This window comes from Petaurus breviceps, unplaced genomic scaffold (assembly GCF_028583685.1).
Source record: "Petaurus breviceps papuanus isolate PSGF00001 unplaced genomic scaffold, PetGlider_PUasm1.0 175, whole genome shotgun sequence".
In the NCBI taxonomy this organism is placed as follows: Eukaryota; Metazoa; Chordata; class Mammalia; order Diprotodontia; family Petauridae; genus Petaurus; species Petaurus breviceps.
The window spans coordinates 24,170,123-24,194,025 of NW_027185764.1; the positions used below are offsets into that span (position 1 = coordinate 24,170,123).

A 23,903-nucleotide genomic window follows, 5' to 3' on the forward strand; every position below is an offset into this window, starting at 1 on the left:
GAGTGCCCTAAATGTACATCTCTGATCATAACTTTACTCAAAAACTATCACTTGGCAGTGTTGTAGAGTATATAGAATAGAGGCACTGGAATCAGGAGACTTGTGCTAGAATTATGTCATCGTCATTTAGGAACATATTAGCTGTAGGATCCTGGGCAAAAATGACTTAACCTCTTACAGCTTCAGTTTTCTCATATGAAAAATGGGAATAATAATACCTACCTACACTATTTATCTCACAGGGAAAAGGAAAATTCTTTCCAAACATTAAAGTACTATAAAAATGTAAGTTATAATACCTATTGCACAGAGTTGTTGTGAAGAAAGTACAATATGAATGTGAATTATTAATAATGCCTACCAAATGAAGTTCTAACTCTCTCGGGTAACATTTAAGACCCTTCACAATTTGACTCCAGTCTATCTTTCTATACTGTTACTTTTCACAGATTCTTAAATTCTAGTCAAACTGACATACTCACTTCCCTAATCTCATTCCTCCCTCTTTCCCTTGCTTATTACCCATATCCAGAATACAGCTCTCCTTTCCCCAATTTCTGTATGTTGAAATCCTCAGCCTTTAAGGCCCAGCTCTGATGCCAAAGATGCCACAGTCTCCATGAAATCTTCATTGATCCTCTGGGGAAAAAATTGTTCTCTTACTCTTCTTTTATCAATTGATAAACAAATATTTATTAAGCGGGTATTATGTGTCAGACACTGTGCTAGACAATTGGGATATAAATACAAAGGAGGAAACAATCCCTATTCTTAAGAAGCTTAAATTCTATCAGGAGAGACATGTACAACATAATACATCATATTCTATGCTGTGTTACATTGGGTGTTTGCACATCCTCTGACCCTTACTAGATCATCAACTTCCTGGGAATAGGAACTGTGTTTTTATTCATGTTTGTTCCTTATTCAGAATCTAGCACATCAAGTGTCTTATATATTGAAAACCCTTAATGTTTTCTGAATGAACGTGATTAGGAACTGTGATAGTAATGGAATATAAAGATTCCCCTGTATTGGCTTGGTTTTCAAATTGATTGTGTTAAAACCCAGAGCTTGTTAATCCCACCTGTGGGATGGACTTGCTGACTTGAAAAGAGAGACATGAACTGGGAGGAGCTGGTGACATAGATTTGGAGAGACACAAGAGAGAGGCAGAAGAACTTTTTGGAAGTAGCACCCTCGTGGACGCAGAGAGAGACTGAGAGGATTGCTGAGGACCACTTTGAATTGCCCTGGACTTTTGAGACCTGCCCCCGGAGCTGCCAAGGACTGAAGAGACATGGCTGTTTTGCTGGTACTTTGTCTGTCTGTTTTGATGTTGTTTTGCCAGATTTGTCCACTGGTGAAAGACAGTCCTGTTGTTGAAGTCCTGGAACCTGGCTGCTGGCTAAGAGCTCCTGAGACTGTCCTGCAGACAGAGAGTGAATACTGTCCACTGGTGAAGGACAGTGCTGTTGTTGCAGGGGTCTTGGAATCTTGCTGTTGGTTCAGAAACCCTGAAGAAGGATTTTCTTGTTGTATGTTTACAGAAATCCTGGGAGAGGGTTTTGCTAATGTTTTCAGGGGTTCTAAGACTGTTCTGCAGACAGAGGATGAATTAATGAAGAGACTGGCAATGTATCTTGTGGCCTTGCTAAGCCTTGTCTCCCCAGGAACTAAGATTGCTGAGAACTTGCCTCGCGGTCAAGATGAAGAAAAGACCTCCATTTGGGTATTAAGTGCTGTGCTTAAACTTGATGTACTCTGGGGTAGATTCAATTGTGATCCAGGGGTGGGGAACTTTTGACTTTTTTGTGTTCTATGGTTGAACAAATGAATGTACTTTACTTATGTTTGGAAACTAATCTCCATTTGAGAAGAAGGGCTTTGTGATGGACCAAATGAAGGTACAGCCTAGGGGTGGAGTAGTATTTAGAACAGGGACTTTGTAATTGATTGAATAAATGTAAGGTCCTGGGGTGGGACAGTACTTGGAGATTATTTAATCACCCTTAGTAAATGCTGTATTTTGAATGATGTCATGTTTTGATCTTCTCTGTTCTTGGTTTGTCACTGAGTAAAATGGAGAGCACCTATGCTGGTATTTTGAACCTTGGGAAGTTGCCTTTCCTTGGCATTACATTACAGGAACCTGCCAAAATTTACCAAAACCACCAACTACTATCTACTTTTGTTGATTAATGTGGGAACAAATGATGCCCCCTAATTTTGGTTGTATATCAATCAATCAATCAATAAGCACTTATTAAGGGTCTACTATATGTCAGGAACTGTGCTAAGTACTGGGAATACAAAAGGAGGCAAATAAAAGACAGTCCTTGGCCTCAAAGAAGCTCATAATCTAATAAGGGAGACAACATACAAATACATGCAAACAAGTTATAGACTGGATAAAAAGAAATAACTGAAAGAGGGAAGGCATTAGAATTAAAAGGGTCTTTTTAATTGGGACTTAAAGGAAGTCAGGGAAGTCAGTAGGCAGAGATGAGAAGGGAAAACAGTGCAGACATGGGGCACAGACAGAGAAAATGTGCAGAGCCAATAGATGGAATGTCTTATTTGTGGAACGGATAAGAGCCCTTGTGTCTCTGGATCAAGGGGAGGGCGTAATGTGTAAGAAGACTGGAAAGGAAAAAAAGAAGAAGACTGGAAAGGAAAAAGGGAGCAAGGCCATGAAAAGCTTTGAATGTCAAACAAAGCATTTTTTATTTGATTCTGGAGGTGATAAAAAGTCACTGAAGCAGGGGTGGGGAACCTGAAGCCTCGAGGTCACATGTGGCTCTCCAGAGCCACAAGTGCAGCCCTTTGACTAAATTCAGGCTACGTGTTCCCCACCTCTGCTCTGGAGTTTACTGAGTAGGGAAATAACATGGTCAGACCTTCACTTTAAGAAAATCACCTTGGTTGCTAAATGGAGAATGGAGTGGGAAGACAACTGAGACAGGCAGACTTACTAGCAGGCTAATGCAATGATACAGGCATGAGATAACCAGGGCCTGCACCAGAGAAGCTAAGGGGGCATATCCAAAAGATGTTACAATGGTGAAATCAACAGGCCTTCACAACAGATTAAATATGGGGTGGGGGAGAGATGGTGAGGAGTAGAAGATGACTCTTAGAGACTTGAGATTTGGGGAACGAAAATGAAGGACTTTAGAGACACAAGTGGTTTTGATTTCTACCAGTCTGAAGCCCATGAAGAGGAAGAAGATTGTAAAAGGAACTAAAATTATTATTTTTTCTGGAACATGTCATATGATACCAAATAAATGGTTTTCTGAGAAGGAAAAGAATACATTTCATGAGGATTGTAAAGAACATGCAGAAGACTTCACCAATCTGATACTACCGTTTTTCCCCGATAATAAGACACTCTCTTATTATTTTTTTGGGACAGAAAAACACCAGAGGGCTTATTTTCAGGGGAGGGCTTATTTTAATGAACATTGACAGCAATTTTAATAAACAGGTAAATGTGAACAAAAAAATGTACCTTTATTCAATAAGCAAATCACTGGGGAAGAACAGGATGACGCGCTCACTGCTGCAGCTCTGATTGGATGCAGCTTGGAGCGCGGCGTGCCGTTTCACCCGGGGGGGGGGGGACGGTGCATACAGAGGGTACCGTAATGTAGCGTGTAGCGCAGGGGATCACCTTCACTACAGTAGCAATCTCAATAGGGCTTATTTTCGGGGGAGGGCTTATTTTAGAGGAATCTTACACAGTAAGGGGAGGGCTTATTTTTGGGATAGGTCTTATTATCGGGGAAACACGGTATGTCCAGAGCCTCTAAAAGGGAAATTAGCTAAGGATGGATAGGGAGCTCTGAAAAATTAAATTCTCAAACACAATCACAAAAGATCTCAACAATAAAGAAAGGGCAACCTAAAATACCCAACAGGGTTATATAAGCTGATCTCTAAACATGCACAAAAGACAAAATGTGTCAGAACTGAGACTTGGTTGGCAGTGGAATGCAACAGACCAAGAACAGTCAGAACAGGGAAACAGAGAACAGATGAGTAAAGCTAAGGCCCTTGAAGACTGCTAGCCATGGAAGCACTTGTAGGCAATTCTAGCCTCTATCCTTCCACCTCAGGTTAAGTGCTGCTTACATGGTATTTAATGATATATGAACAGCAATAATAATCATAATAACAACTAGACCTAACCTATCCTTAGTTTCATAGATCAGAAGAATTCAGTCATATTAAGAATAGTCGAGTCTTACTTCAATGTTTCATCGTGGCTGAGTGACGTCAGCTTCTCAAAGGGCATGTCAGTGGAATACAAGCTTTGACAGATTTTACAAAGGTGGAAAGGCTCAAATATGGCTGGGAGATGGTTTCTATACATCAGTCCAGAAAATGTGTGGTGGCATACCAGATGATGGATTTCTTTGGTCAAATCAGTTCATTCAGCTGTCTTCTGGAGCATAGGAAGACTATGATCCATATCTATGGAAGGAGTACCTACAGAGATGAAATCATGGAACTTTTTTTCAAGTACTGAAGAAATAAGAACAACAATAATACTGACAGTTTGCATTAACCAGAGATTCAGATGCAGAGGGATGCCGGTGATTATGTTGTCATTGTTTTGTTGTTCTGTTGTGTCCCATTCTTCATGACCCCATTTGGAATTTTTGTAGCAAAGATACTGGAGTAGAAACTGAGGCAAACAGGGTTAAGTGACACAGCTAGTAAGCGTCTGAGCCCGGATTTGAACTCAGGTGCTCTTGACCCCAGGACTGGCATTCTATCCACTCACCACTTAGCTGTCCTGTGATTACATTAACCATTGTTATTCTAGCACAGAAATATTCTTTGGGGTACCTTGAAGGAGGGAGTTAGAAAAATGGGGTACAGTTCCACCAAGATGTCTGGAAGAAACTACGAAGACTGTAATGCCTAGGTTTCCTTTTCCCACTCCTTCCACTTAAAACAATTGTCTCCCCATCAAGTAGGATCTGAGAAGGGATGCCTAGGACTAGCAACCCCATGAAAAGTGACAGATGGAAGGTGTCACTGGGTTTGTTTGCCTCAGAATATAAAAGCCATTGGCAAAAGGAACTGAGACCTCAGTGCTCACCATCACAAGGAGCTCACCTTTGATGTCAGGTGGCCCATGTGTGTAAACATTCCTCCAAATCCAAAGGAAGTGTTTCTATAAACAGAGTAACAGTGGAACAAGAGGCCCCCAGCCCATGGTAAACAGGCTTAGAACTGAGGAGTTCATCAGGGAAAGTTTCAATAGCAGGCAATAAGAAGTCTGGTCAGGCAGGTAACTGACATCAGGGAGGAGGTTCAACAGTATTCAGAAGGTATATGTCTAAACAGGCCAAGAGAATGTGGTATCCAAGAAATCTGGCATCAGGCAAAAGGCAGAAGTCCAGGCAGACAGGTGACTCACATCAGGGACATCAATTAGCAGGTTGTGGCAAATCTTCCGATTCTGACATACGGAAGTTCAGGGAATGGACTAATTCCCCAGAAGCATTAGAGGAGTAAGGCAGGATACCAGTCCTGCAGCACCTGAGCAACCGAGCAGGGGCACAACTGACCTACTAAATTTAAGAGTGTTAGATCAATGTCACTCTAAAGAAGGGGTTCTTAACCTGGGGGATGTGGGCTTGTGTGGTTTTGTTGTTGTTGTTTTGTTTTTTGGAGGGGGGAAGGCAGGGCAATTGGGGTTAAGTGACTTGCCCAAGGTCACATAGCTAGTAAGTACTAAGTGTCTGAGGCCACATTTGAACTCAGGTCCTCCAGACTCCAGGGCCGGTGCTCTATTCAAACATTTTTTTTAATAATAAAATAAATATTTTTCCTTTGTAATTTTATTTTATGCATTTTAAAACATTATTCTAAGAAGGGGTCCACAGATGCCACCAGACTACAAATGGGGTCCATGACACAAAAAAGGTTTAGAATCCCTACCATAAAGGGAGGTTTCTGGTATCATACTACAGAGAGCTTGGCCCTGTCCTGTTCATTAATTTTAGCAATAACTGGATAGAAACACATGTGCTTATCACATATTTGTATTTATCAAATCAATGGAGGAAATAAAGGACAGTTAAAAGTTTCAATGATAAAATTTTCCTGGGGCCCCATTACTTCCAGGTGTGGTAAACTGTCAGGGGCAGTATCTATACATGAGAAAGGCTTACCAGATGAGGGATTATATAAAAATTGATCACCTGAATAACCAGAGATCATCCTAAACTCCACTGGCAGTGATTACCTTACCATTGATTTCTAACCCCTTGCTCTGATTTTCCTGCTCTCTGGATTCTGTTCATCAAATACCCTGACCCAATTCCATCACTCCTGGGGCTGCCTCCCCTCCCCAATATCTGAATGTCCTCGGATCTGGTTCCTGGCTTACTCTTTTGATTTCCCTTATTGAATTCTAACTAGGCATATCCCTCCCTGTTCCCCCTTAGTCATTGTTTTCCTGGTCCTGCTTCCTCTATTTTGCATCAATTTATATGTCTTTACATACTTCTCTGTATTCCTTATATTCACCACTTCTTACAGCTCAGTAATATTTCATAGTAGTCACATATCACAAATTTGTTCAGAAATTTCCCCAAAAAATGGGCTTCGAGTTAATTTCCAGTTCTTTACTACTACAAATAATGCTGCTGTGTATATTTTGGTGTATGTAAGGTTTTTTTTTTATATAACTGACCCATTTGGTCACAGAGTACCACCATTTTAAAGTCCCCTTCTTAGTTTAATTCCAAATTACTTTCTATAACATTTGGACCAACTCATAGATCCAAAAGCAGTGTATTAATTTGTCTCTCTTTTCACAACTCCATCCAACACTGATTTTTTTTTCCCAACTTTTTTTTTTAATATTAACAAATTTGCTTATTTGCTGGATGAGGTGAAATCTCTGAGTTTTTCCCCCTTTTTTCTTTATATTTCTCTTATTATTAGTGACAATGTAATTGTTGATAATTTTTTTTCTCTTGAGAACTATTTGTCCAGATTCTTAGGCCTTAGAATTCTATTAGAGGAACAATTTTTGCTCTTAAGTATTTTAGTTAGTTGAGTCAAGTGATACAAGGATTTTTTTTACCCCGACTACTTACTTCCCTTACCATGGTATATTAATTCTGTTCATTCAAAAACTTTTCAATCTCCTGCAATTCAAACTATTTTTAAAAACTGTCTCTATCTCTTATTTTGTGAAAGGAATCTGATCTAGTTCTCTTGTTTTTTATTGTTATTTTTTTAATGCTATGAGTTTTAATATTCATTCATTCATAACCATTTTAAGATGTTGGTTTCAACCTAATTTCTGCCAGATGCTTTCCAGTTTTCCTAGAAATTCTTGTCAAATAGGAAGTTCTCAGATAATTTATGTTTTTAGGTTTATGGAACACTGGGTTAAGTTTAATTGTTACTGATTCTTCCTTGTCTGATCTGTTCAACTGATCTTTTCTTTAAAAAAACAAAATGACTCACCAGTCAGATTGGCTAAGATGACAAAACAGGAAAATGACAAATGCTGGAGAGGATGTGGGCAACTTGGAACACTAATGCATTGCTGGTGGAGTTGTGAACTGATCCAGTCTTTCTGGAGAGCAATCTGGAATTATGCCCAAAGGGCTATAAATACTTTCATACCCTTTGATCCAGCAATACCACTCCTAGGGTTATATCCCAAAGAGATCATAGAAATGGGAGAAAGACCCATATGTACAAAAATGTTTATAGCAGCTCTTTTTGTGGTGGCAAAGAATTGGAAATTAAGGGGGTGCCCATCAATTGGGGAATGGCTGAACAAGTTGTGGTATATGCATGTTATGGAATACTATTGTGCTATAAGAAACGAGGAACAGGCAGTCTTCATATTTACCTGGAGAGGCTTAAAAGACCTGATGCTGAGTGAGAAGAGTAGAACCAGGAGAAATTTGTACACAATTACAGACACAACGTATGTGTGATGACCAACTCTGATAGACTGGACTCTTCTCAGCAATGCAGTGATATAAGTCAATCCCAAAAGACTCATGATGGAGAGAAATATGTGCATCCAGAGAAAGAACTAGAAAGAACTAAGTCTGTATCCAGGTGGAAGCAAAACACCTGATCTTTTTCATTCTCTTATTTGGTTTTATGTCCTCTTTACCATTTTTCATTCCAGCTGGTACAATCTGTCCTTATAACCTGACCAAAGTATAATGTGAAAGTATTTACAGATCCTATACCTGACTATAAGCCGCCATGGGGGAGTAGGGGAGGGAGGGGGACAAAATGTGAAATTCAAGGAATTGTGGAATTGAATCCTGTAAACTAAAAGGAAACAAACAAATTAATTTAAAAAAAAAAAAACGAACCAAATAGTTTTGATTACTACCTTATAATTTGAAATCTGTAAGTGCTATTCCCTCGTTCTTATTACTTTTCAACTGTTTCTCTTGATATCCTAGATCTTTTGTTCCTCCAAATAAAATTTGTTATTTTTGTGTAGCTCCATGAAGTTATTGCCTTGGCAATCTGATTAATACAGAAGTAAATTTATGACTTAATTTAGGTAATACTTCCAGTTTTATCATATTGTCACAGCCTAGCCATGAGCACTACATAGTCATCCAGTAACTTAAGTCATTGATCACTTCTTTAAAGAGCATTTTTAATTACATCTAAATAGGTCTTAAGTGTGCCTTGGTAGACTGACTTACAGATATTTTATGCATTTATAGTTATTTTGAATGAAACTTCTATTTTTATTCTTTCCTCCTAGATTTTGTTATTTCTATATGTATGGCTATTGATTTTTATATTTAATTTGTATGCTCCTACTATCCTAATGCTATTCCAATAATTTTTGGTTTCTTTTCTGATTCTCTAAGATTTTGTAAGTAAACCATCATGTCAACAGCCAATAGGGAGAGTTTTGTCTCTTCTTTTTTATCTTTATGACTTTACTTTCTTTCCCTTGATTTAATGTCATTGCTAGCATATCTAGAATTATGTCAAATAATATCAGAGGCAGCTAAGCGTGTCAATGAATACAACATTAAACTGACCCAAGAGTTAGGAAGATGAAATCCTACCTTAGACACTTACTAGTTGTGTGACCCTGGGCAAGTCATTTAACTTCTGTCTGCCTCTGTTCCTTCAGCTGCAAAATGGGGGTAATAATCGTACCCACCCAACCAGGTTGTTGTGTGTTTAAAATGAGATACTTTTAGAGCCATATAGATACCTTAAAATACTGGACAGTACTGGTAGTAGGGTGGCTGTAGTATTGGGGAAAAGAGGCATCCTTGTTTTATTTCTGTATTTATTTTAGGAAAGCTACTAGTGTTTTCCTCTGTTGGTTATAATGTTAGCTTCTGTCTTTAAATACTTTTAAAAATAACTTAAAATGATCATTCCAGTCCTATGCTTGGTAGCAATCTAAGCACAAAGAAATTTTGAAAGGGCTTTTTCCCTGTTTATTGGTATAATCATGTGGTTTTAGATGTTTTTGTTTTTAATGTGATTAGGAAAACAATTAGAATAATTAATGTTAAACCATCCTTGCATCTCTAGTATTCATCCACTTTAATCATAATGAATAATTTTTGGATAAATTACTGAGATTTTTTTGCTAGAATTTTATTTAAAATTTTTTAATCCAAATTCATTAATGATATTGTTCTGTAGTTTTCTTTTCTATGTCCTTTGGTCCTATAGCCTTAGGACTATGTTTGGCTAAATGTTTTCTTCCTCAAGTTTTAAGAATAATGTGTATAAATATAAAAACTAATTGTTCTTTAAAAGTTTAATATAATTCTCCTTTAAATATATCTGAATTAGGGTTTTTTTTGTTTATTTGTTTTTGGTTTTTGCCTTTGATAGGTTCTTTATAGCTAGTTCAATTTCCTTTTCTGAAACTGAATTATTTAAAATATCTATTTGGTATTTTGTTAATTTGGGTATTACCACAAAATTATAGATTGTGATAATAATTTGTTATTTCTCCTCTGTTATGAGCATTTCTAAATTTTGTTAATTTAATTTTTCTCCCTATTCTTAATCAGGTTAGTTCAAGATTTATCCATTTAGTCTTTTCCAAGAACCAACTTTTAGTTTTGTGCATTAGCTGTATTTTTTTACTTATCTATTTTCTAATTTTTAAGATTTCTTCTTTGCCTTTATTTTGTATTTGGGTTTTTTTCTAATTTTTGAATTACATATTCAATTTATTCATCCTCTCTTTTTCTATGTTGCTAATATATATTCTCAGCGAAATAAGTTTTCTTCTGAAAACTGCTTTATTTATATCCCAGAAATTTTGGCATCTTGTCCCATCGTTATAATTGTCTTCCATATATTTATTAATTGTTTCTATGATTGGTCATTTAATCCCTCATTGTTCAGGAGATTGTTACTAAGTATCCAGATATGGTTTAAAAAAACCTGGGAAAACTTATATGAACTGATACAAAATGAAGTGAACAGAACCATATCATATATATTTATGGAGCACATTTGATGAAAAGGTCCTAATAAGAACCTCAAAATACACAGGAAAAGCTCACTCAAGCTTAAAAAAGGGAAAATATAGGGGCAGCTAGGTGGCACAGTGAGAAACTGAGTCAGGAGGACCCGAATTTGGTTCCGGCCTCAGACACTTAACACCCACACAAAAAAACTAGCCATGTAACCTTGGGCAAGTTACTTAACCCCAATTGCCCTCCAAAAGGCAAAAAAAAAGGGGGGGCGAAATATGAATTAAGTCTAATTTTAAAAACCTAGAATCATAAAGCAGCACAAACCAACACAAACCAATTAAAATACAATCTTTTTCTACTTCCCAATTTTTTCAGAGAGAATGAAGCTGTTTCTCCTAATGTCTCTAATCTTTTTAGGACCCTTATTTGCTGCCATATATTCAAACACAAAATACATTTAAATCTTTATTTTTTTAGTTTTCAATCACAGATTACATTCCCCTTGTGGATGAAAGTAAATAAAAAATTTTTGTTGAAAAACAGTATTCATTTGAGATACAACTTAATTAACATATCAATTACCTATTAAGAACAATAGTGAAAATATTCAAGAAACTGTTTCTGTTTTCACAGAATTTATAGAGGAATCAGTAACTTAATACAGGTGATCTTCCCTTTACCACATAGATGTATTCCTCTAATATTCTAGAGAAATCAAATCCTTGACAAACAAAGAATTTTTAAAATGTAAAGTTGAAACATTTAAAGGATTGTCTTTCAAGTGTAAAAAAAAAATTTATTTCTTTTGCAAGTATAAATATTTTCTGCCAAGTGGGAATTTTTGTATATAAAGATATTACCTGTACATACCTTTAATATTATATAATCATAGAATAAAGAGGGAGACACCTTAGAGATTGTTTAATTTAGCTCCTTCATTTTACAAACAAGGAAACTGATCTGCAGAGAATTTTAAAACTGTATTTACTAAAAAGCCGACTAAGTGTAGCATATTAGCAAAACTCACTGGAATCAGAGACCTTGGGTTTAAATCAGAGCAATGATATCTGTGTGGCTGTGGACAAGTCACCTTACCCCTCTGGACCTCAATTTCATAATCTGTCAAATGAAGGGATTATACTAGATGATCTCTAAGGTCATTTCAAGTTCTAAATCTATGATCCTATAAACTGTAGAACTTTAGGTCTGATTCCAAGACACTTTGAATCTAGGTTTCATCTTCTCTGCAATACCACCCTCAACCAGAAGGAGAGAAGGAAGGAAAGAAGGATGAACCTGAAAAACCACATGACAGGGCCTAAAACAAAATTTAAACCTATAATTAAATCACCATGAGTAAAATGGTATATCACTATTTTAATAAAATATTAATAGCAAAGCAGTGTAAGATTTAGTATATTCTACAGATTTATGATATCCATATATGTGCACACTCGCACAGAATGCATGGAATAACTTTGTATTTATAAAAGATGAGATCATACTTATAAATACTATCCAAGAAGCCCCTGCATTACATGGGAGCTCCCAAATGTGGGTGGAAGGAAGGGTGACACTAGAAACTTACTCATTTTTCACTTGACAAAGGGTAAAGGAGGATCTTTTTAAAATATTTACTCAGTGCCCCAGAATAGAAGTCTGTGGCACTGAATCAAGCTTCTCCAGAACAAGTCCTTTTTCAGTGTAAGCCAGTGTTCAGTTAGTAATATCAACAACTTAATCTAGAAGAACACACAAAATTTCTATATAAAGATAATTAGTAAGCTCTCATTAAACTTCCTCACTCCACCCTTCGGTCCAATTTTCCTTTACAGAAGTGCTTAGGAAGAGCTGTAAATGCTTCCTATCTCCACTCTTCTAGTCACCATAGAGGTCAAAGCTGAGCAGTTAGAAATGACATCTAACTCCCCAGGGGACTATATACAGCTAGAACCTCTGGCATTTCCTGTTTCTCATTCACTGGCATCAAAAAGGTACAGAATTTCAGGAATTAAATGTTGAACTCAGAACACCTACTTAAAGTCATTTGATTTAATCCTCCTCTTAAGGCAGGCAATAGTACTGAGCTCACTGCTCATAAAATGAGAGAAGACTAGACTCAAAATCATATTTTGGTAATCAGGATAACCATCCTTGACCACAACTTCTATTAAGTCTCCCCAAATTTCGAGGTCTTTTAATAGATTTCATTTTGTGAATTATAGCTCTTAATATATACTCCCAGTCCTGCAACCCAATATAAACTATACCTCAAATTATTATAGTAAGTTGAAAGGTTTTATATAGAACAATCTCAGGTACCTCTGTATCAAAACAGTAATAGCATATTGCTATGCTATCCTAAAAACAAGACTATTTTGGTTTTATGGTACAAGTTAGCAAACCATAGGGAAGCATTAAGTAGCATACATTATTTTTGTGACATCAGTTAAATTCTAATTAAAACACTTAGTGCTTCACCCTAATGGATAATCCTTATTCCTCTCTGAATCAGTAGTGTCCTTGAAATTCTCCTGAAAGTGGTAAGCAAAAAAGATGGACTTTCTGAGTAGGTTGTATGTTTGTGCTCCTGCTGGAACTAGACTGGACTTGTCTAATCTTATCTCTAAACTTTTTTGGTCATGTACTCCATTAGTAAACAAATATTTAGCTTTTATCCCAACATGTTATTTTTACTTATTTGTAAAATATGCAGATGTACTCCTGTATTAATTATATACAGCATTGTGTTTGAGAAAAGTCCCACAACTGACAATAGCAGCAAGGACAGGATGCGACCTGTTTTTCCATCCTTAAATTAGTTAAACATACCCCTTTGGGTCAGGCCCTGGCCTCCTGGAGTGAGAATATGGCTCCCATTCTAGAAACCACTGGTCTAAAGAGTACTTTGAGATCTTTGGATAACATGTATAATAGGGGGACTACCACTTGACATGAGTGCTTTTGATGTTACTTCTCAAAGAAAAGACTGGTGAACCTGCTTCAGAAAGGATCCTGGTGATCCATAATGGAGGTATTTGAGAGCAACCTTGTAGAGATTTTGGAGTGAGTAAACATTCTATGATTGGTTCCAGTCATCACAACTCTCTTGGAAGAAGGTCTGCCAGACTTCTCCATGAGGAGCACTAGCGGGGATAATGTGTGCATGTGCCAGTCCCCTGTAAACACATATATTATAGATCTACAAGATTAAAGATGCCTCACATTTCTATGTTTTTATTAATCATACCCTTTATCTCTAATAAATCAGATTTCACTAAGGAATGATCCCTGAAATTAACTTCTGGCTTCATTGTTACCTTTTATCATCTTAGACATTCATAGGGTCATGGATCTGGAGCTAGAAGGGACCTCAAAGCCTTCTACCATCATTTACAGATGATATAACCAAGGCCTAGGGAAGTCAAATGATTTGCCTAAGGTCAAGTAATAAATAACATAGCCAGATGTGAACCCATATTATCTGACTCCTACTTACTATGAAGTCCTCAGATCTAAAGGGACAGAATAAGTAATTCATACTGCTTAGGATATCAGCAGAAGAAAATGGGATGACAATCTTGGCTAAGAGAGATTTCAAAATAACATAGGCATTTACTTTCAAACCTGACACTTTTCAGTGCAACATGTGGAGGTTAAATATGGTTAACACTCACTGCAGCATGGACTTTGTTCAAAACTACTTAGTTCCAAATATGGAGCTTTCGGGGGAAAAACTTTGGAAAGTAAGTCTTTGTAAGTAATGGGTCAAGCTCACAGTCGTGTGGGAGGCTGGGGTTCAGGGGTCAGACCACACTGAAAGAAGGAGGCTTATAGCCATGAAACTTCACAAATAAGCCTGAAAGCTAAAAATGAGAACCGCTTTTAAGAGGGTAGGGCAGGCAAAAGAACTCGTCATGTGGAACCAAAGCACTACTCAACTTTAGCATTTAGCTTCTAAAGATATGGGGCTTTAGCCCTTCTTTGAAAAATGCCCTACTACTCTTTCTATCAGTCCCTCCCACACAGCTTCATCAAGTCACAAAGAGATTCCCTCATACTCACTTTTTTGAAGCACTGCTTAACATTTAAGAGGTTAGTGCTCTTGCTCTCGCTCTCTCTCTCTCTCTCTCTCTCTCTCTCTCTCTCTCTCTCTCTCTCTCTCTCTGCTCATCATATTCCCTCCTTCTATTCTGCTTAGATTTTTCTTCTCTTTTTTTCCCTCCAAACTGGAAAAAAAAATGCCTAACATTCGTTGGACAGTTATTGAGGATGTGGTAACACAGCATTCACAAGATATTTATCTGTACTAATCACTTTATATGACTCCTTTCACTCTGAAGAAACTTAAAGCACATTACAAACAGGCTATATAGAGTCACACAAATGAACAGCTATAACATTCCCAGAAGAGAAATCAGCAGATGTTTAACAGCTGCCCAATCACTGTATAAAACACAGAGGGACAGAAGGTGAAGTCAATACAATCTACAGGAGGAATTCTTAAGAGGAAAAATGTAGTTACTAAAGTTATGTTGGCCAGGACACCAGAGTTCCTCTCCTCTCTTCCTTCCTTCATCCATCATCATGCCAAGATAAGTAAACAAAGCCATCTAGGATGATTTCCTTAACCTGGGGTCCATAAACTTGTTTTTAAAAATATTTTATAACTATTTCAATGTAACTGGTTTCCTTTGTGGTCCCACATATTTTACTTTATGCATTTAAAACATTCTTCTGGGGTGGGTAGGTGGCTCAGTGAATAGAGCACAGGCCCTGAAGTTAGGAGGACCTGAGTTCAAATCCGACTTCAGACACTTAACACAAAAACTAGCCATATGACCTTGGGCAAGTCACTTAACCCCAATTGCCCTCCAAAAAGCAAAAAAAATAAAATAAAAACATTCTTCTGAGAAGAGATCCAGAGGATTCATCAGACTGACAAAGGGTTTCCATGGCACACAAAAAGGTTAAGAACCCCTGAGGTATATATCCTATTGCTAATACATGTTTGCATTATGTGTGAAGTCTCTGGTAAGCTAAAAAAACGTTAAGGTATTACTTTTGGTTGATATTATTTAACATTACAAAGAAATGACATCTATTACTACTAGTAATACGCTTTAATTTCAGTATGTTCTTGCTCAGGAATTTGAAAGTGTTGCTCCTACCTAAAGATAAGTAAAACCTCATGCACCCAAAAGGTAATTATTTCTATTCTCACCCTATGTATGATGGAACTAACGTACACAGAAAGAGCATAACTAAGAAAAACACAAAAGTAGTCAAGCAACAAGCGTTTATTAATCCCCTACTCTGTGCCAGGCACGGTGCTGAGTGTTAGGAATACCAAGAGAGACAAAAAACAGTCCCTGTCCTCAAGGAGTTCACAGTCTAATGGAGGGAGACAATAAGCAAACAAATATGTACAACAAGATATATACGGGATAAACTGGAGATAATCAACAGAGGGAAGGATGAAAATCCCTGTTTCAGGCTTTAAAAATGACACAGATGTATGTGCTGCATGTTTATTTTGGGGGGCATGACAGATTGTGTGTGAACGTTCAATTGATCAAATTTGGACTTTGTTAGACACTCTGGTTTCTTAGAACTTCAGGCTTACCTGAAACTGCTGCCCTCTAGATTTCACTAATGCCTTCCTGCTAGCTTATAGTTTGAACTATACTTTATGCTCATAACTCTGGTAGCTAATCTCCTTGCCTACCCACAGAAACAGACTTTTTGCTTTGATAGTCTCACAAAGAAACATCTTAGCACTGCGGAGTGGTCTTTCTCCTTCAAGGCCAGCCAGTCGTGCTCTGCCAGCACCATTCCCAGACAAAACTGTGAACAAGGCCATGGAGGTGGCTCAGTCATGGCCCTTGGCCTCACTTCTTGGTGGGGTGTGATAAGCTAGGGTTTCCTCTTCCCCACCTCCCATCTCCCATGTAGATTAGGCTGGTTCTTTTCCTAAAAGCTGTCTCCAAAATTTGATTGGCCAGGAGGCTAAGGCTGAAGCTGCCTAGCTGCTGACTCAGCTTCCTGGTGGCCTCAGGACACACTGACCTTGAGCTGGGGTCCTTCAGATCTGCCAGATGTGCCAAGGCTCCTTGAGTAACCACATCTACCCTGAAGATGAGACACATTTCCACAAGAGGACGAGGGGATCCAAAGTTACTAGACTTAAGTACTGTATTCTTACTGAGTGTTCTTTCTATGCTATGGGGAAGTAAACTTTTTATCAACTACTGAATGACTTACAAGTGTCTCACTGTTCTAATATTGAACCTAAACTACAAGGGGACAATATGAGTCAAGCCCAGTTCACCAAATAGGCCCAATATACTCATGGAACTCAATTTGTGTCATTGCAAGAATTCTAGAGAAGTTTAAGAATTAAGACCTAGCATTCCCCACAACAATTGATTCCTTCAGATTTGCACCCTTTCCTTGAAGTAACGTCCTCTCCCCCAAGTTAATGTGACTCAACTCAGCTGCTACCATTATGCCTTGGAAGGCATCAAAGACTCAGCCTTTAAGCCAGGTCCAAGGAAGGAAGTAGCCTAGACTTTCATAAAGGCAGGGATTGTGCTGTCTGAACCACTGTACCTCAGTCACTGCTGCTGCCAATCCATTGTCTGGCTTCCCCTTCCACAGTCTGAGATCTCTCCTCTTATGGCTTCAAACATACTGGCACTGCTGGGTTAGATGACCACGAGAGCTATGCTTCAAGCATAGGTCATAGAGAACCCTATATTGTGTGCCACAAGTTCTGGCTGACCTTGAGGTGAATGAACTCAGACTCTCTTGCTCATGTAAGTCCTGAGCCTGCCTCCTGCATCTTACCTTCCCGGTAGTGATATTGTCCTGTCAATGGAGGCAGTTAAATGGTGCAGTGGATGAGAGTGCTAGGCCTGGACTTGAGTCCTGAGTTCAAATCCAGCCTCAGACATTTACTAGTGGTGTGACTCTGGGCAAATCATTTAACATCTGTCTGCCTCAGTTTCCTCAACTCTAAAGTAGGGATAATAAAAGCATGTGCCTCCCAGGGTGACTGTGAGAATCAAATGAGATAGTATTTGTAAAATGCTTAGCAAAGTGCCTGATACATAGTAGGTACTACATAAATGCTTGTTGCTTTCCCTTCCCTTACAAATTCATGCATCCAAATTCTCAGACGTAGGATGGGCTGTTAAAGTTCCTTTAAGGACCCATATGTACAAAAATAATTATAGCAATACTTTTTGTAGTAGGAAAGGCCTGAAAACTGAGGTGGTCCATCAATTAGGGAATGAATGTCTGAATAAATTATAGTTTAAGAATACAATCAAGTATCATTGCATCTTAAGAAATTATAAAGGGGGCGGCTAGGTGGCACAGTGAATAGAGCACCAGCCCTGGAGTCAGGAGGACCTGAGTTCAAATCTGGCCTCAGACACTTACAAAAACTAGCCGTGTGACCTTGGGCAAGTCACTTAACCGCAATTGCCTACCCTCCCACTTCCAAAAATAAAGCAAAAAAAAAAAAAGAAATTATGAATATGAAGTACTCAAAGAAACTTAGAAAACTTATAAGAACTGATGCAGGATGACCAAGACACCAATTTACATCATGACCACAATAGTATAAAGGGAAATAATTAAAAATTTTCAGAACTCTGATCAATGCAGTGACCAATCATTATGAGACTGATGATTATGAAGTTTGCCTCCTGATTCTTGGCAAACAAGTTACAGACTAGACATTCAGAATGAAGCATTTATTTCAGACACAGCAAATGTGTCATCTTGTTTTACTATTACTACTCATTATGAAGGAGGGATAGTCTAGGAAGTAACTTAATGGGTAGTAATAGAGATCCCCCAAAAAAAGAATGAAAAGGGAATCAACATTAAAAGATACAGGGGGAAAAACGACCAAGCTGAGAAATATACGGCCAGAAACACAAACATGGCAATTTTAGTACCTTGTAAAATTTCATATACCCTGAAAAAAAATGTCATGGAATTCCAGGACTTATATACAAATTTAATTTTTGTTCCTTTTTGTACATTGAAATATTTATTTATTAAATTAGTAATAAAAAGAAAATTTAATTTAAAAAAGAGAACTTCAAACTTTTACTTAAGTAGCTCAAAATATTTCTGCCAATATCACCTCCTCCAAGTCTAAGGAGCTTAAATTCTACCAGCTTTCAGTTAGTAGAATTTATTTATATTCAACAAGGTTATTACACAGGGCCTGAGGTCATATGTAAGCTACTAAAATCTGTCCTCCTTGTCAGAGTTTCAGCATGGCAATAGCTAAATTACTTTGGATCAAGATACACCCAACTGATCAGAAACCTCACCTTAGACTGCTAAAAGCTCCCTAGTTGAGGGTGTCCCCTTTTCCATCAATGGAACTGCCCACCGCAGGATGACCCCTCCCAATATTCCTATCCCTAATATCATCTCTACTATATCTATCCCCTAAAAAAAGCAAGATAGTGTTTAAACACTAGTTCACCCTAGTCATAACACCAGAAGAAAAATTCCACAGCTTACTTGCAGAGCTGCAACTATTCCCTACATATATATGTATATGTGTGTGTGTGTGTGTGTGTGTGTGTGTGTGAACTGAATGTTTATTTGGGTCCACACCCCCTTCCACAGTTAAAACCATTTTGATCAAAGGCAACAGGGTTAGGGCCAGTCTCATCCTCACTCCTACCTGGATGTACTCCTTTGAACTTCTCCATCAGCCCCAGGAACCTCTTCATCCTGGAAGATCACATGAGCCCAGGAACTCACTCCTCATCAGGACCATCATGCCTGTGGGGCCTCTCTGATTGGAGGTGTGAATGTAGATCCTCCCATAACTTCCGTTTAAGATCACCCAAGCCAGCTATCTCTTCATTGTCCATTTAGCTATATACACCTTTGGAAATCTCCATCATTCTTCTGAGCTATCTTCCTTCCCCATTCCCATCTGCCCCTTTTGCCTCTTTAGTTTCTTTCTATTGTCTTCCCCCACTAGATTATAAACTTGAGAACAGGAACTGGCTTTCTTTTTTTGCATTTGTATCCCTAGTGCTTGGCTTCAGTGTTTGTCAAATAGTAAGCACTTAATACCGTGTTTCCCCGATAATAAGACACTGTCTTTTTTTTTTTTTTGGACAGAAAAACACCAGAGGGCTTATTTTTAGGGGAGGGCTTATTTTAATGAACATTGACAGCAATTTTAATAAACAGGTAAATGTGAACAAAAAAATGTACCAATGTACCTTTATTCAATAAGCAAATCAGGATGACGCGCTCACTGCTGTAGCTCTGATTGGATGCAGCTTGGAGCGCAGCGTGAGTTTCACGGGGGGGGGGGGGGAACGGTGCATACAGAGGGTACCATAATGTAGCATGTAGCGCAGGGGATCACCTTCACTACAGTAGCAATCTCAATAGGGCTTATTTTTGGGGGAGGGCTTATTTTAGAGGAATCTTACACAGTAAGGAGAGGGCTTATTTTCGGGATAGGCCTTATTATCGGGGAAACACGGTATATGTTTACTGACTGGCTGCCAATAGTCACCCTCTCCTTAAATACTTCAGCTAAATGTCAATTCTAGAATGGGGCTTCTTACAATACTTTGGAGGCCATCAGTGAAAAGAAAGCGTTACCCCTGCACCTCTCATTTTCAAGGTCTCACAGAGTTACAACCCCATGACAATGATACAGTAGGAGCTGGGTCACCAAATGGACCAAATCAAGGAAACAGGAGGTTCCCAACATTACAAGAGATGCCATTTCCAAATTGTCTAGGATGTCCTGTCACCCATTCTATGTAAATCTGTGATAACAGGTGCTTGTAGAATGATCAGATAATTGAAATCTATCCAAAGCCTTCCTTCCTCGTGGCTACAATTCTTCCTCCCTCTTTATTGCACTTGCCTTTCATCCTTTTCCATCCATTCCTAGCCCTATCTCCTTCAGTTAACTACCCATAGAGAATTTCCTCCAAGAGAACGAGGAGGAATCATAGCTCATGTCTAAGCCAGAAAAGATGTAAGAGAACATCTACTCTAATCCATTGATTTACAAATAAGGAAACTGAGTCCCAAGGCATTAAATAATATTCCCAAAGTCACAAGGCAGTAATTGGTTTGTCCAGGATTTAAATACAGTTTCTCTTACCCAAGTGCTAAGCCTGGATTTAGGAAGAACAACCTTGGGCAAGTCATTTAGTGTGTTTGCTTTAGTTTCCTCATCTATAAAATGGGGATGACAATAGCACTTTCCTCCCAGAATTGTAGAGAGGATCAAATGAGATTATAAAGTGCTTAGGAAAGTGTCTGGCACATATATAAGTGTTAGCTATAATTATTATTAAAAATGGATCATCTAGTCCAAAACTCTCATTTTACCAATAAGGAATCTGAATCTCAGAGAAGAGAGGAGACTTTCCCAAGGTCACATGGAAAGTGAAGAAGTGCCAAAGCTAGGACTGGAATCCAGGAGAAAAGAAGAGGAATACAATGAGTGTGGGAGTGCGCATGGGGGGAGGCAGAGTGAGCCCTATCATTCTTCTAGACAAGAAGCTTTGTGCTAGAAATCAAGAGTGAGAGACAGGAAGATAAAGTAAGTGGAGTTCTTGAGTCTTGAAAAGAAAAAGGTGAGTAGAATTTCAGAACCACAATGAAAAAGAAGATGATATAAGGAAGTGGTGGGGAAAACCTCAGAGGACGGACACTGTAGCAGGTTAGAATGAGAGTTAGACCTCAGGCTTCACTTACTATCAGGGGCATGAGAGACAGAATGGTAAATGGAAAAGACTACGAGAAAGGAATAAGAAATTAAGATGGACAGACAAGCATGAGGAATACAGAGTAATCTGGAGATACCTTTATGAAAAATGCAAGGCAGAATTAGAAAAATCAAATGCAGAAGAATGAGGAAAGTTTATTGATAATAAAAAACAATTCCTAATGGAGACTTGGATAAAACAGAAAGTGTTAAAAATTTTATGCCCCAAAATTCATTAATTTAAATGTAGCTCTTATTTGAGCATAATTATTTATATTGATGTTTAATGTTAGATTTCTTTTTTCTTTTTTTGCTTTTTGGAGGGGGGGGGGAAGGCAGGGCAATTGGGGTTAAGTGATTTGCCCAAGGTCACATGGCTAGTTTTGTGTTAAGTATCAGAGGCTGGATTTGAACTCAGGTCCTCCTGACTCCAGGGCTGGTGCTCTATTCACCGTGCCATCTAGATGCCCCTAATGTTGGATTTCTAATTGGATCAGTCCCATGATTACACTGGAGGTCAGTGGTGGTCCCAGTTAAGAAAATTCTTCTACCAACACAAGTCAATACCTGCTTTGCAACTTAGAGATTTTGGTAGCAAACACGATAGCAACATTTTTTTTTTTCTGATATTCTCTCCAGTGATGCTATCTGGTAGGTCATGGAACAGTTTTGAAAGAACTGAAAGTGAAGGTAATTCAAAGTGCAACAAAGAGACCAATGATGAATGTAAGTAGGCTGTCATATATTGCCAAGGAAAACTTGTGCACAGGAAATGAAATAAAAGATATCATCCTGGAGAGATATTTTAGCAAAAGCAAGGGATAACAGATGGCCAATATGAATACTGCATAGAATGTTAAAAAACCTAGCAAAATAGCAAGATATATATACTCTAGGTAGGATATATGGGAAACATGAAGAGTCGTATGGGATGAAAAGGTATGAGTGGCATGTGATCTACACCACTGACAGGTATATACTCTTACTGATCATACTCTGGCTACACTGAAGCATTGTTATTGGACTGCCCAGGCAAGCACAGTATGAGACATTAGTTAAATTATAGGTTGGCTAGTACTAAAAAGAGGAAAATTTGCTAGACCCTGAGATTAGTTGTATAGTTCTGCACTTCAAACAAAATTTAAATTCACCAAGTATAAAGAGCATGGTCAAGTGTGGATTCCTGTTCTTCCCTCCTAATACCTACAATATCAAAAGAATAAAATCTTTCATTATAAACACTATTAAGGAAAATTGGTATAGGTTTATAGATCCAAGTCTATTGCTTAAAGAAATTCTTTTGGAATGTCGAAATTTATATTCATTCAGAAGTGACTGGCTGTGGTTTAAATAACAGTATAACCAGTTTAGGTGGTAGGAAATCATACTATAACTCAGAGTCCCAGAATTTGAGAGTTGGAAATAACCAAGTGGTTATTTGTCCAACCTATACACAAAAGGACTTCTTAACCCAATGAGTGCTTATCAACCTCTACTTTAAGAAATATGAGGAAGGGAAACCCAATCCCTCACCCTTCTAGGCAGTCTCATTCTACTTTTTAGGCAGTTCTAATTATTAGGCAGTTCTGTCAACTATTACCACTATAGCTATGTTATTACATCATTCTGATGTGGAACTGTTTTTTTCCAAATGATCGTAAGGGGATGTAGCAGCAAGCACCCCACCATCCCCAGGGTGGCTGCCAACACAGGTTCTTAGATCTGCTTTTCTAAAGGAAAGCAACTCAAAATGGGTTAACAATCTTGCTTTAATCAAACATATGTCATTTACCTAGTTGAGGGGGAAAAGGTCAGCACCCCACCCAAACTTCAGAAAATACAAACGAGTTACAAGCAAAAGTTACAAGAAGACAGATAAACAGATCAGGCAGACAGGCCTCCAACTGTCTGACCATTACATCCATACCTAGTCACAGTTACCAGAGAGGGAAGCACCAACATCTGGGTTTTTAAAGCTGGGGGGCTCAACAGCTGCCCAGAGTCTCATCTGGTCAAATCACACAACACTTCTCAAAGTAAGCCCCAAAACAAAGCCTCACATCAGGGTTTATATAGCCTTCTCCCGGCTCAGAGAATGTAACAACCCTCTTGACCCACTGCCCAATCAAAAAGTATTCCTGAAAATCAAGCCTCCTGCCACAGGCTCCAGGTGCACTTAAGCCTATCAAAGGGCCTAGGAGCAGGGAAGATCTTAAATTCCCATTCCCATAACAGGGGACTGCTGAGCTACAAAGACCCCCAAAGACCCCCACATAACTTAATCACTAAGAGGAACTTTGAAAATTCTAAGGAATGTAGTAAAAGCAAGTGTACAACTAGCAGCCTTTACAATGCAGCTATATTTAACTACTATTGAGCAACTCTATTTTAGCCACTACTGAGAATTTCTCAGCATTTCACAATGGTAGTTCTAGAGATGAGGGTTCTTTTATCTAATATGGAGGTTCCCAAACTTATTTGGCCTACCGCCTCCTTTTTTAAAAAAATTACTCCGCCCCCCTGGAAATCTACTTTCTTTAACCCTTTAATTTTTTTAAATTTGCAACTTTTAAAAAAATATATAAAATATTTTTTAAATGATACATCTTAAATTTAATAATTTATTGTAAATTTGTGGG

At 38.2% G+C, this 23,903-nt stretch overlaps 2 protein-coding genes across 4 annotated transcripts in view; both read right to left on the minus strand.

Moving 5' to 3' along the window:
• Positions 1 to 23,903, minus strand: part of CYTH3 (cytohesin 3) — a 139,857-nt gene that overhangs the window by 82,985 nt on the left and 32,969 nt on the right. Inside the window, exon 1 of one of the 3 annotated variants that reach the window (XM_069084913.1) lies at positions 14,547 to 14,608. The exons of the other annotated variants lie outside the window; for them this stretch is intronic. Coding sequence (XP_068941014.1) covers position 14,547 — 1 coding nt within the window. The 5' untranslated portion in view covers positions 14,548 to 14,608. Of the gene's footprint in view, positions 1 to 14,546; positions 14,609 to 23,903 lie in introns of those variants that run through there. 3 annotated transcript variants of the gene reach the window in all.
• The window catches only part of LOC138158737 (small integral membrane protein 10-like protein 3), a 182,130-nt gene that overhangs the window by 51,285 nt on the left and 106,942 nt on the right, over positions 1 to 23,903 (minus strand). The gene's annotated exons all lie outside the window — the stretch shown is intronic.